Genomic DNA, 12,507 nt, shown 5'->3' with positions numbered 1-12,507 from the left:
TTTGGGCATGTTTGGAAAGTCACCTTGGTAATTGGATTTGGTGTAAGTGAGTGTAATTATATTATTTAACATGTTTGGTTGATCAGGTAATTACTTGGTTAGCAGGTAATTGAGTGTAATTGGCTGATTACTTTTTATTTTTATATTTATTTTTAGTTCTATTATTTTAAATGATTTTTATTTTTTTAAAGATATATATTCTATTTTATATTATTTATATTTCATTTCCTTCAATTTGATTACATGCAATTTTTTGTATTATCTATGTTTTATATCATGCTTATTCTTTTATTGGCATAATTTGAATTAAAATAGAATTCATTGTTGAGTAAGGTTATAAACTTACGTTTTTCTTTTCTTTTAAAATCATATTTATGTATATTATGTTGAAATTTGACATAAGACTAATTTGTTTTGAATTTAGAACTTATGTTATATTTTCAGTTTCATTTGTTTTAGTAGTATTGACTTGAGACTTCACATTGCAAGTCATTTATTTATTAGTTAGACTTGATAGATTATCTTTTTGCCAAATATTTTAATAATCTATGACATTTTATTTATAATATTAATTTTTTTGTCAAACATGCATTTCATGATGTTCATAGAAATTTTGTACTTTTAGTTTTTATGATTAATTCAATTGAAATATACTAATTTGAAAAATATAAATCAATTATTTTTCATAATATTAGTTAAGAACATATTCTTATTAATTAATATATTTTCTAAAGACAATATACATCTTAAATATTTAATATGATATTATTTATAAAGTTTTTTATTTGTCAAATATAAATTTTAAATAATTAACTTTTAGTTTTATAATTCAATATAATTTTAAAATTACAATTGTGCATCCAACACTACATTTGTAATTACACTGTGGCAACAGCCATGTCAACATAATTACTAAGCTGGTAAATTTCAATTACCTGATGACTTTCCAAACAAGCCGTTAGTGAAATGTGGAAAGCTTGGAGTACAAGAATAATAGTATATTTTATTATAATTATAATTATTGTTTAGAATCTCCTCCTTTACAATTGTGTAAGAACTACTAATCTATCAACTAATTGAAAAGTTCCACTTGAGAGCTAAAGTACTATGGTCTTTGGTTGTCGTCCACGCGTGGAAATTCTATAAGCCATGTCAGCTCTGTTGCGGATAGGACATATGTATGATAATATCTGATATATCTTTCGGACCACAAGTTTTCACTTTTTTCTAGATGATTATTATTCCACAAACTCACTAATAAGTCGAGGTTGATCCTTTTTTAACACATCTTTGAAACCGGCCATGCCACCGAACTAATATCTTCGAACACTTTTGTTGGTTCAACATGTCCAACCTTTATTTTGCCACGTTTGCAAGTTGGTTTTTGTTCAATACAAAGATGATTAGAGATCAAGTAAATCAATATTATTCAAGATGATTAGACCGATACAGAATTGAAGGACATCTTTTTTCAGGGTGACAAAATCAAACTCAATTCACCCAATCCAATTAAGTTTGGATTGATTATTGACCCGATCATTCATTATTTTAATTCATTTCAACCCATTAAAATTGAGTTGATATGTAACTCGAATTGGCTCATTACAAATCTTGTCAAAATATTTTTAATTTTTTTCTTTTTCAATTTGATATGTTACATATCATATATATATATAAGTGGGAAGATCCTAACTTCAAAGTTAGATTACCATTTTGCCTTTTTAGATTATTTATTTTTTTGGAATTTAAGTAAAAAGAAGTCCAAAGGTCATAACTTTTTAATAAAGAACCATATCTTCTCTAAGAATTCAATGACTATATTGATATATAATTATACTTCTTCCATAAGAGATAACCCACGTAAGGTTTTTTTTTTTTAAAAAAATAGAAATGAAAGATTTGTTCTTTAATATTGATCAACTTTTGCATTTGTTTATTATCAATATCTTAAAATTGAAAGAATTTTTTATATTATGTATATTGCTCGCTGTTTTCTCTTGTTTTTTGGTCTTCTTCGTGAACATCTGGTTATATTCTTTTCTTGTATTCAGATTATTTGGAATAATATTATGCCCACTTAACTTTGAAGCACCATGTGATTATATTTTTTTATTTGTGCTGATTCTATACGATTAAAGTACTGACAATAAATAATTTCTTTCCTTTTTTCTGGTAATAATTTCTTTCCTTTCTCCTGGTAATCGTTATTTCATTATAGAATTATAATTTTATTTTTTTGGGTGATATGTTTACACAACACCTTATTAACTAGCAAAACTTATTTTTTTCTGGTTGCCTTTATTTTTTCTATTTTTTTACTTATCAATGGTTTTACCTTTTTAAAAGTCTCTAAAAAGAGTTATTATTATATTAATATTATTTTTAATAATAAATATTATCTATAGAATAATAATATAATAGTAAATTCATATTCATTGTACTTAAATCTACGAAACATAATTTTATTTTTTGTTATATCAATTTCTGAATTTTCAATTGGTGCATATATTATATTTCTATTCTAAAAGTGGAAAAATTATAAATTGAAAGTTCAATTATCAAAATGTCCATTAAAAATTGTAGGACGTTTTATCCTTTAATCATAAACAATTTCTTCATATTTATGTACAAAATTATAAAAACATTCAAAAAATATACCATTTAATTATAATAATTATTTTTATCACATTATAATGAATCACCAAAAGGCAAAATGAGTTTAGTAGTCTAACCATCACCATATTTAATAGCTATTAATTCTTTGTTTCTTATTTTTTATTTCTTATTTTTTGTAATTCAAAGGGGTAGACAAAAACCTTTATCTTTATGTATTCTTCTTAATTAAAATAATTAAGAGTTATTAATTATGTGATTTTTGTAGAAATTAACAATAAAAGTTCATCACAACTTTATCAAAAAAACATTACTGACAATTTAAACACTCAATACTTATTTATTACAGTATTTTATTATTTCTATGCAAGTTACAAATTGTACTGCTTATTATAAATATAAATATAAATACTAAAGCATGACGCTTCATTGCATATTCAAGTTAATTTTCGTCTCCTCATTCCAAAATTAGGTAGTTTTTCTGTTTTTCTTTTTGTGACCTTTAACAGTTTTTGGTATTTTTGCTCTATTACACAATTCTTTTTTGCACTTCCGTCTTTAGCCTTCTCTAACTAATCCAATGGTGAGATTTTTGACGTGCTAATTATAAATTTGTTTTCTTGAATATAAATTTTATGTATTTTAAGATGTGGATAAAAATATTTGTAGGTTGAGTCGGAGGCTAAATCACGTAACACTATGAAAAATTACAAAATAGAGGTAAGAATCTTTTGAGGTATTTTTTAGGAATAATGTAGTTGAATCTCTTTTATTCTGCTTGAACTTTAATGATTTTGACTTTCTGATAGATGATGATAACGTCATATAGAGAGGAGTTTACCCCCTCAAAGATCTTGAAAAGAAAATGACATATGTATACATTGTTACTGATCTTTTAGTATATTGCAGGCTTTTAGTTTTAGTGTGGATTCAAATATAATACTATGTTTTTATAGATGTAAAATGACTATTTTAGATGGTAGGAGATAGTGTACTATATTACATTGGATTTCAGATACTTATGATATATATATATATATATATATATATACCTAGCCTCAAAATTGAATTATCATTTTACCCCTAATTTTCAAGTTGATGATGCACTATTTACTTTAAATGCAATAATGGCTAAATAATGGATTAGGAGAATAAGGAATGTCGGAGTGTATTTGATTTATTGATGTATTCTTAATAAATACTAACTAATAATGGTTATGATAATCAACCTTATAGTAGACTTTTCTGCTCCTATGTTTAAAAAATGAAAATTTGACCATTCACGTTCTTATGAATTATAAGGACTCACATTTAATATGGATTTTTATATAAAATTTTAGTTACAAAAGAGTGATAAATAGGATAATTATGCTGCATTTCATATACTCCCAACTTCACAATAATCATAGAAATATGACATATTTACACAAGAATATAATATCATCCTTTTCTCCTAGAATAGTAAGAATATGATACTGAGGTTGATATTTATTTTCTTCCATATAAATAATTGCTTTTTAATTGTATGTTATGATGGTTTAAAATGCTGATTTAGGATACTAGCTTTATAAAATTATTCCTACAATTGTATTACTAAAAAAAGGGTTAGTTATATCATATATGCTCACACTTTAAAATGTGTATACGTATTGTATTTGTGCTTAATTTGGGGTAAGTTTCTTTAGAGCTATTTGTAGTAACATTAATTTTGAAAATTTTGGTACAACTTATATTTTATCATGTCTTGTTGTAGTTGTACAAACAGCCACATATTTATTATTTGATTACACATTGCACCTATATAACTAAATTTAATTGCTTTTTCTAAGTTTAGGCAATCCTTAATATTTTGTATTGAACAATTAAGTCATTTAAGTAGCTTAATTATTTGTCAAATTCAATTTGTATTTTCTTTCTTCAAATTTATATTACTCTTTTCACACATGTTTAATATTATCTTATTATTTTTTTTAAAATAACATGCTAGTAGAATTGGGACACACGTGTCCTGAAACTTGTGGTCATAATAAGGGGAAAAAATAATTTTATTAGGTAGTTAACTAGTTTAAAAGAACAAATAAAACAATTAAGTTTAGTAAAAATTGAGTTGGATTGAGTCTTAACTCGTTATGTAATCGGTTACCTAATCCATTTTAACCCAAGCAAATTTAGATTGGGTTGGGTCTTGACTCGATTATATTGTCTTAACCCATTACTGCCCGCCCAATTGTCAACCCCATCTTTTTATAACTTGTGATCTATAACCAGTCATATATATATTTGGGAGCTAAAAAATATCATTCTTTTTTTTAGATAAACTTAAAAATAGCATCATATATAAAATGGGAGAAGTTGTTTACAAGATAAAATTACCTCCTTCGAACCCATCTAATTTTTGACTGGTGGATTAACGATTTAATGAACATGAACTACTCATCATGTTAACCTGGTATAACTTATTACTACTCTTCCATTTCAAAAAGTGTGGCCTAGTTTTGACTTGGCACGAAATTTAAGAAAATAAAAAAGAATTGAATCTTGTGATCCTAAATTAAAGTTATGTCAAATGTACAAATTGCCCTTTATTCTTGTGGCCTTAAACATGTCACATGAAAAACTGAAATTAAAATGTTACAAAAAAAAAGTCATTATTTTTTAAACAAACTAAGATGAAAAGTAGACCATTCTTTTTTAAACAGAGCAAGTATATAATAATATATACATTTAGAAGAAAGAGGAACTTCTAATTGGTCATACATCTTGGTTCACATTCGTATATTCTTCAACATCATATTTTCTATAGACCAATAGCTTGTTCTTTTCCCACCACTTTTTTGCTACCTTCGCACTGAAATTTTCGTTACTGCATAATGCAACCCAAAACAAAACATTAATTGAATTGTAAAATATTACATGAATAATATTACCTGGTTTAGCAGAAAAAATCTATTTTTCAAAAAGAAACATTAATTAGTTCTTTTACAAAATATATAAAATTCTGTAATTAAGCTCCAATAATCGCATAGGTAGGGTACATTTCACAAAAAAATGGGACGGAGGGAGTAGTGGTAAGAATTCACTCAAAAGAAAAACTTAGTAGACTCTTTACATCTCAATTGTGCCACATAAATTGAGATGGAGAGAGAAGTCGTAAGAATTTACCTGAAGTTGACTTGCTTGATTCCCTTTTTCCCAGTAGATAATATTGTGAAAGTGATGAAGACACCACGTTTGTACTCTTCCACCCATTCCACTTCCAAATCATCATTAACATAGTTTTGTTTTTTGTTATATGATGATTTTAACTTACTGGAAAATACAATTGGAGAAACCAATAGTCTATCAACTTTTCCATCTTCCATACACTCATTCTTAGTAGCAAAATAATGACCTTCTGACATTGTCTGAAGCTGAAATAACCCAAAACAAGCTAATAAGGGCATTGTATTTTATGATTCCTACAATAACAATATATTGTACTCTCACTATCTCATTTTATATGAGTTAGTTTGACTCTACACAGAATTTAAGAAAAAAAAACTTTTGAAACTTGTGGTCTAAAATAAGAGTAAAACCAGTAAGTGTATAGTTAAACCTAAGCTATTTGTTATAAAAATGGACAAAGACCAAACCTGATAAGTTTTTGAATACTTAAAGGACTAAAATCGGTAAGTTTATATGAAAGGTACTAAAATTGGTAAGTGTATTGTTAAAGGACTAAAACTGATAAGTTTTTAAATAGTTAAAGGACTAAATCCATTAAGTAGGGGTAACAAATGGTTGGACTGGATTGAATATGGATTGAGCAAAAATGGTTTGGATTACAATCCACCCAACACCAACCTACCCCTAAATTTTTTTTGTTTTCCAAAAAACAAAAAAAAAAACTGTTTTTCAAAAAAAAAAAAAAAATTTACCCCCTCCCCCAGGCACCCCAAGCCCCCCCCCCCCCCACCTTCCACCAACCGACCCCAAAATTTTTTTGTTTTCCAAAAACGAAAAAAAGTTTTACCCCCTCCCCCCACCTTCCACCAACCGATCCCTAAATTTTTTTTGTTTTCCAAAAACAAAAACAAAAAATTCTGTTTTTTCAAAAATAAAAAATAAAAAATTACCCCCTCCCCCGGGCACCCACCACCCCCAGGGAGCTCCCTCTTCCACCAATCTACCCCTAAATTTTTTTTGTTTTCCAAAAATAAAAGAAAATCTGTTTTTTCCAATTAAGTTTGAAAATTAATTGAATTTCTAAAAATTAATATTAATTTTTTAGTGGAATTAAGAATTTTGAGTGGAAGTGAAAACTAAGTGATCTATTATGGATATCCATATTTAACCAATTAAAATATGAGTGATCCAAGTTATTTTAAATATGGGCATAATGAACTCATTTCATTAATAGGGCTGAAATTGTCACCCCTACCGTTAAGTGTATAGTTAAGGGACCATTTTAAACCTACTCGGGACTATTCTCAAATGTGTGGTCTAAAATAAGAGTAGATATTTATGTGGTTATAAATCATTTCATTAAGTGTAGAATGAATATTTTGAATAATATAGAAATGTGTTATTTTTTTGAAAAAGGACAGAGAACGTAATTAGTATATAATTAGAGAGTGTAATTTTGTAGGGAACTTGGAGAAGCGAGTAATAGAATTCGATAATGGGAAATGTACCTGAGTCCTTAGGTTTGAAACTTGTTGAAGGAGGAACTTATTTGATTCTGAGAATTTTTGGTGCATAATTAGGGCGGTTGGGGAAGCGTGTTCATTTCTTGTGTGTCCTCTTCTGAGGAATTCAGGACAAGGAACTTGTCCCCATCTTGGAAAATCATCCAACAAAGATTCAATGGGATCTAAGCATGGATTGTTCTCACTTGAATACTTTCTTGTTGACATCATTCGACTTGATATACTATTTGACTCTTCTGAGTTATCAATAGCTTCTTGTCTCTGGCTGCTATGCTTGGATGCTCTACGAAGTTGGCAGAAACATGGATCACATACTCGAAAAGCTTTAGTTTTGTCTGAACTTAGGGATACATTTGTGGTTTTCTTTCTGCAGCATGCATGGCAAAATAAATGACCACAATTGTAACAATTATGCTTCTTTCTTGTAATAATCCCAAAAGTCGTGCTACATCCCCTGCAAACTGATTGATCACTACTTGATATGGATTTATGCAAACATATTGCTGCTGTTGAATTTGATCCACAAGCAATATGTTCCACTTGCCTGTCTCTAAGAGCCTCAACTAAAGTTGGGAAATTTCTATTCTTCTTATCGCCTAGTCCCAACTGTCCGTGTGAACCTTTACCCCATGTGTACACATTTCCCTTAGATGTAACAACAGCAACATGATTAGATCCTGAGGAAATCTGTGTAACAAACTTGTCTTTAAGTTTCTCTTGCACCGCGACTAGTGATTTATCTTTGGCCTGCCTATCCACCAAACTTCCCATTGTGTAAACCTCTCCCGTGTTTGACAGCCCAACCGTTAAGGTGTTTGCACAGGTAACTTGAATGAAATCGCGATCCTCAAGTTGAGCTACAAGGGTTGGTAAAAGCTTCATCTCATTATCAGAATGACCAAGGTTTCCGTTATCCCCATCACCCCATGTAAAAAGCTTCACACTGCAATGATTGGATTTAAGGTGATCATGGACAGATATTTCGACTAATGCAGCTGTATGCCTCAGTCCACAAGCAACAGATTTCACACACAAACCTCTAAGGGACTCAACTTCTTTCGGGTGAGCCATACTTTTGAGATTTCCATGACCAAGAACACCAAAAGTTCCATCTCCATAAGTAAAAAGTTGTCCAAATGTTGACACAATTCCTGTGTGCCATACTCCACAAGCGACGTAAGATATTTTCACACCATCCAAAGAACCACAAACTCTGTTTGGAAGCCAATAGCTTCTGGTCTTTTTTTCAACAACTAAATTGTCACCCCATGTATATAATTCACCTGAAGTTGTCAAGGCACATGTATGGTAGTCACCACAACTGACAGATTTTACATGAACCCCGTTAAGGGAGTCGACGATTTTTGGACATGAAATGTCCATATCAACTTTATGCCCAAGCCTTCCATTCTTTCCTTCACCCCAGCAAAAAACTTCACCTTGTTTGGTGACTAAGGCAGCATGACTACTCCCAAATGATATTGTTTGTACATCAAGCGTCGTAGTTGACTCCATAAGTTTGGGTAATAAAGCATCCATCTTTACTTCCCCTGCATCACCAAAGCATCCTCCTCCTTCTGCTCCTTCTCCCCAAATAAAAACATCCCTCAAAACATATTGGATAGTAGTGTCATCACAAGTTGCTCTTTTCCGTCTTAAATCATCTGATGAAGAATTTGCGATAACATCATCCATTCCGTTGTGCACACTTGATAGAGGAAGAAAGATATCAGAGGAACATGATAAGCCATCAGTATAGCACTTATCTGAAAATGATTGAGTTGGACTCCTTGAGAAGCTGCGAACCTTGAACAAATAAATCTATATCAGTTTTAGAGTAATAGAAAAGGCACCTATCCTGTCAGATAGAAAAGACAGTTCAATTCAGATCACATTATAACAAGATATAGACAGCAAAATTAAAAGGGTTTGACTCTCAAAATCCTACATAAAATGGGACAGAGGGAGTAGAAACTCCGTTTCAAGGAATAAGTCTCCCACTCAGTAGAAACATATGGACAAAATAGAGCATACAAACACATTACACAAGAAAAGTTCCTATTAACATGAGTTTATGAAGGTGTTAGCTTTATGCATTACTTTTTATAATTATCAAGCCGGAAGAGAAAAAAAAAAGTTGAAAATCATCCATTAGCATATACTTGTGTTTGACATCAAGACTGCAGTATACATGAATTAGGAGATTAATACAAGGATGTATATGGTATATATTAGAAAAATACGTATAGTTGCTTTATTCAAGTGAATCAAGTAATATTGTGTACAGTTGCACAATGTTTATGGTGCAGATGTACAAAGAGGAGTTTTGAGTGAAGAGGGACTGAATGATACCACTCCAATTCCGATTGGCTGACGAGATGTTAAAGAAGCTTTTTTTTTACAAAGTGACAGCAGATATATATGATGTGATAGCACCATGGACAAGGGTGAGGAGGAGAATGAGTTATAGAGAAGAAATGAAGATTGAACGTGCCATTGAAAAACTTCCACGACCCTTATATCCAAGAAATGATGTTATTGAAGAGTCCAAGGATCTGCACTCCATGATCATAGAAGAACTTACCGGATCGTTGCAAGTATGTATAGCCATTTTATTTAAGCAATGTGAGTGAAGTAATAGAATCATATTTTTGTCCACTTGTCAAAGTATCAGGTGAAACATTCAGAACTTGATAAACAAAAGACATCAAGAACCTGAGAAAATCTGCTTTTCTTCAGATTATGTTTCCTCCGCAAATAACCTACTGGACTACTGATGCAACTTTGTACTCCTCTTTTGCTTTTCATATGTTCCACCAGTCCATGTCTACTCCGTGATATTACAGCTCTCAATCCTAGAAACCATGTCGCAGCCTGAACTTTGTCCTTGCATATCTGCATTGATCAGATGGATTATGAATAACATCCATGTAGTGTATCCTTTCCGTTAACTTTGAGACTAATGAATAACTTACCAGATCAAGAGAATGGTCATCATTTCCATATATTAGAGAAATGCATTGACTATCCATCTCTGCCTTAAGTTGTTTCTGTTGATTTACCTTATTAAAAACAACAAGGAAATCATATATACTATGGACAATCTTGATTACAATATTCAGCTAACAAGTAAGACTGCTTCACTACTTACAGTGTTTTGGCCACGGATGATATCTGTGACTGCGCTTAAGCTCAGTTGGTTTTCCTTCTCACCAGAGTACCAAATCAAAAACTTTTCATCCTGTCAACAAAGAAAAATAAAAGATTATATATTTATATGAGCAGCAAGAAAACACATTTTTGTCTTTCGACATATTTAACTTTAATAGTTGACAAGTTCCATGTAATAATGCTTTACCGCAGATAACCTGAGAGGGCAGAATTTGGGCTTCCCTCTTCTACCGTACTTCAATAAGGTGCCTTTCTTCAGTGCAATTATTGCCTGTACAATGTAAAATAGGAAAAGAACAATGATACTGTGAAACAGAACATGTATATATAGGATAGTGATGAGACAATCAGTAAGCACACTGAAAACATGAGCTAATACACACTAAATCATCTACTATATACGCAAGCAGACACCATCAATATGTTGCATCAAGCCTCTATACATTGTGAAAATAGTGTGTAAGGTCAATAAAAGTAGAAACCTGTTCAACAGCTCTATCAGAAGGGACAATGGCTAAATGCTCTTCACCCATTTTCACATGTAACTCAAACTATGTATCCACAACTAAGAATTATAAACCTTAGTACAAAATGAAAAAAAAAAAAAAAAACAAAATCCTTTTCTTGATTATTAATTCTGTACTCTAAAAAAAAAAAACTCAAAAAAGTTCCTAGTATTCTTGGGCCATATTGGTGCAGAGAGAAATAATTGTGATATATCCATTTTCCAAAAATACACGCCTTCTTTATAATTTATTTTAAGTAATAGTATAAGCACAATTACCACACATGATATGATATGACTTTTTCCTTTTTTGGTTATTTTTATCACTATATATTTTTATTTTTCGTTTTTTCCTCAAACACTACTACAATTATTTTTCCATTTACCATTTCTTCAACGAAAGATTCAACATTTTTTTTTATAGCTACCATCATTTTAAATTTGTGATCTAAAATTGTTATAGGCGTTTCTATAAATATAAATTATATCATTGACTAAAAATAATGGTTAAAATTAAAAAATATAATATCAAAGTATAATTCTTTTTGGAATAAACTGAGAAAAGAAAGCACGTCACCTTAATTGGGAACTAGGAGGGAAAGTATTATTTTTCAAAGTTAGTATTATCTTTGGAACTAATCAATTTACTTTTTTTTTTGGATTTGATCAATTATATGTTAAGATATATACTGTAATTACTAAAGAGGGGAAAAAATGAATTTAAAACTTTCAAATTCAAAAATGAAAAAATGAATATTTTAAAACATCAAAATGTACATATTTAAATTTTAATCTAAATATACTTTCAAAATTTTAAATATATCTCTCGTTATAATTTCAATCTAAATATACTTTCTTTGATAGTTTTGATTCAAATAAACCCTTTTCATTATACTTGGACACAAATTGGTTATTAATTTTGATGGAAGGACCTATGGCAGTCCCCAATTTTAAATACGCAATCGTAAGTGTAATTCAAAAGTATGCAAATTAAATTGATCTTATAATAAAATAGTAAAAAAAAATAACAACATATGACAAATAAATTAAAGAACAATAACAAGTAGAACAACATATGACATGTGTCGTATGGAGCTTTTGTAGTTAAGCTTCAGTAATAGTAAATGTTAGGCCTTTCTCATAAATTGCCCCTGTGATAAATGAGAGTCCAGCCTTAAAACGGATATTTTTGAAGTCTAAATATCAAAAGGACCTTTCTAAAAATATACCCCAAAACGAATCGTTCGCCTATTGATGGGCGAACTATAACTATCATATTTTAACGTTATAGTGTCCGTTAACTCAAAATTCATCCAAATCAATATTATACAAATCTTAAAGGTACACAAATAGGCGAACTATAATTCTTTTTGGTAACTCTGCTCACGTGAATCTATATCTCTTTCTTCAACAATAAATATGGGTTATTCACTCCACATTTTTTCATTCATCTTCTACATTTTTATATTTTATATTTTGATTTTTGAAATTTGGTAGTCATGTATCATCAACAATGTGGAAAGTCTGTAT

The 12,507-nt window shown here is 29.9% G+C and overlaps 2 protein-coding genes across 3 annotated transcripts in view; both read right to left on the bottom strand.

Moving 5' to 3' along the window:
* LOC125834553 (auxin response factor 8-like) overlaps positions 1 to 12,507 on the bottom strand; it is a 771,942-nt gene that overhangs the window by 419,292 nt on the left and 340,143 nt on the right. The window lies entirely within an intron of this gene.
* LOC125834514 (PH, RCC1 and FYVE domains-containing protein 1-like) lies at positions 5,365 to 11,005 on the bottom strand. Its single transcript, XM_049513650.1, has 8 exons — positions 10,955 to 11,005; positions 10,660 to 10,743; positions 10,453 to 10,542; positions 10,277 to 10,363; positions 10,017 to 10,196; positions 7,287 to 9,107; positions 5,776 to 6,023; positions 5,365 to 5,476 (listed from the first exon to the last, which is right to left on the bottom strand). The coding sequence occupies exons 1-8, from the start codon at positions 11,003 to 11,005 to the stop codon at positions 5,365 to 5,367; spliced, it is 2,673 nt and encodes an 890-aa protein (XP_049369607.1).

This window comes from Solanum verrucosum, unplaced genomic scaffold (assembly GCF_900185275.1).
Source record: "Solanum verrucosum unplaced genomic scaffold, falcon-dt-bn FXZP01000287.1, whole genome shotgun sequence".
NCBI lineage: Eukaryota > Viridiplantae > Streptophyta > Magnoliopsida > Solanales > Solanaceae > Solanum > Solanum verrucosum.
The sequence above is the reverse complement of the archived record's forward strand: the minus strand, read 5'-3'. Positions and strand labels throughout refer to the sequence as shown.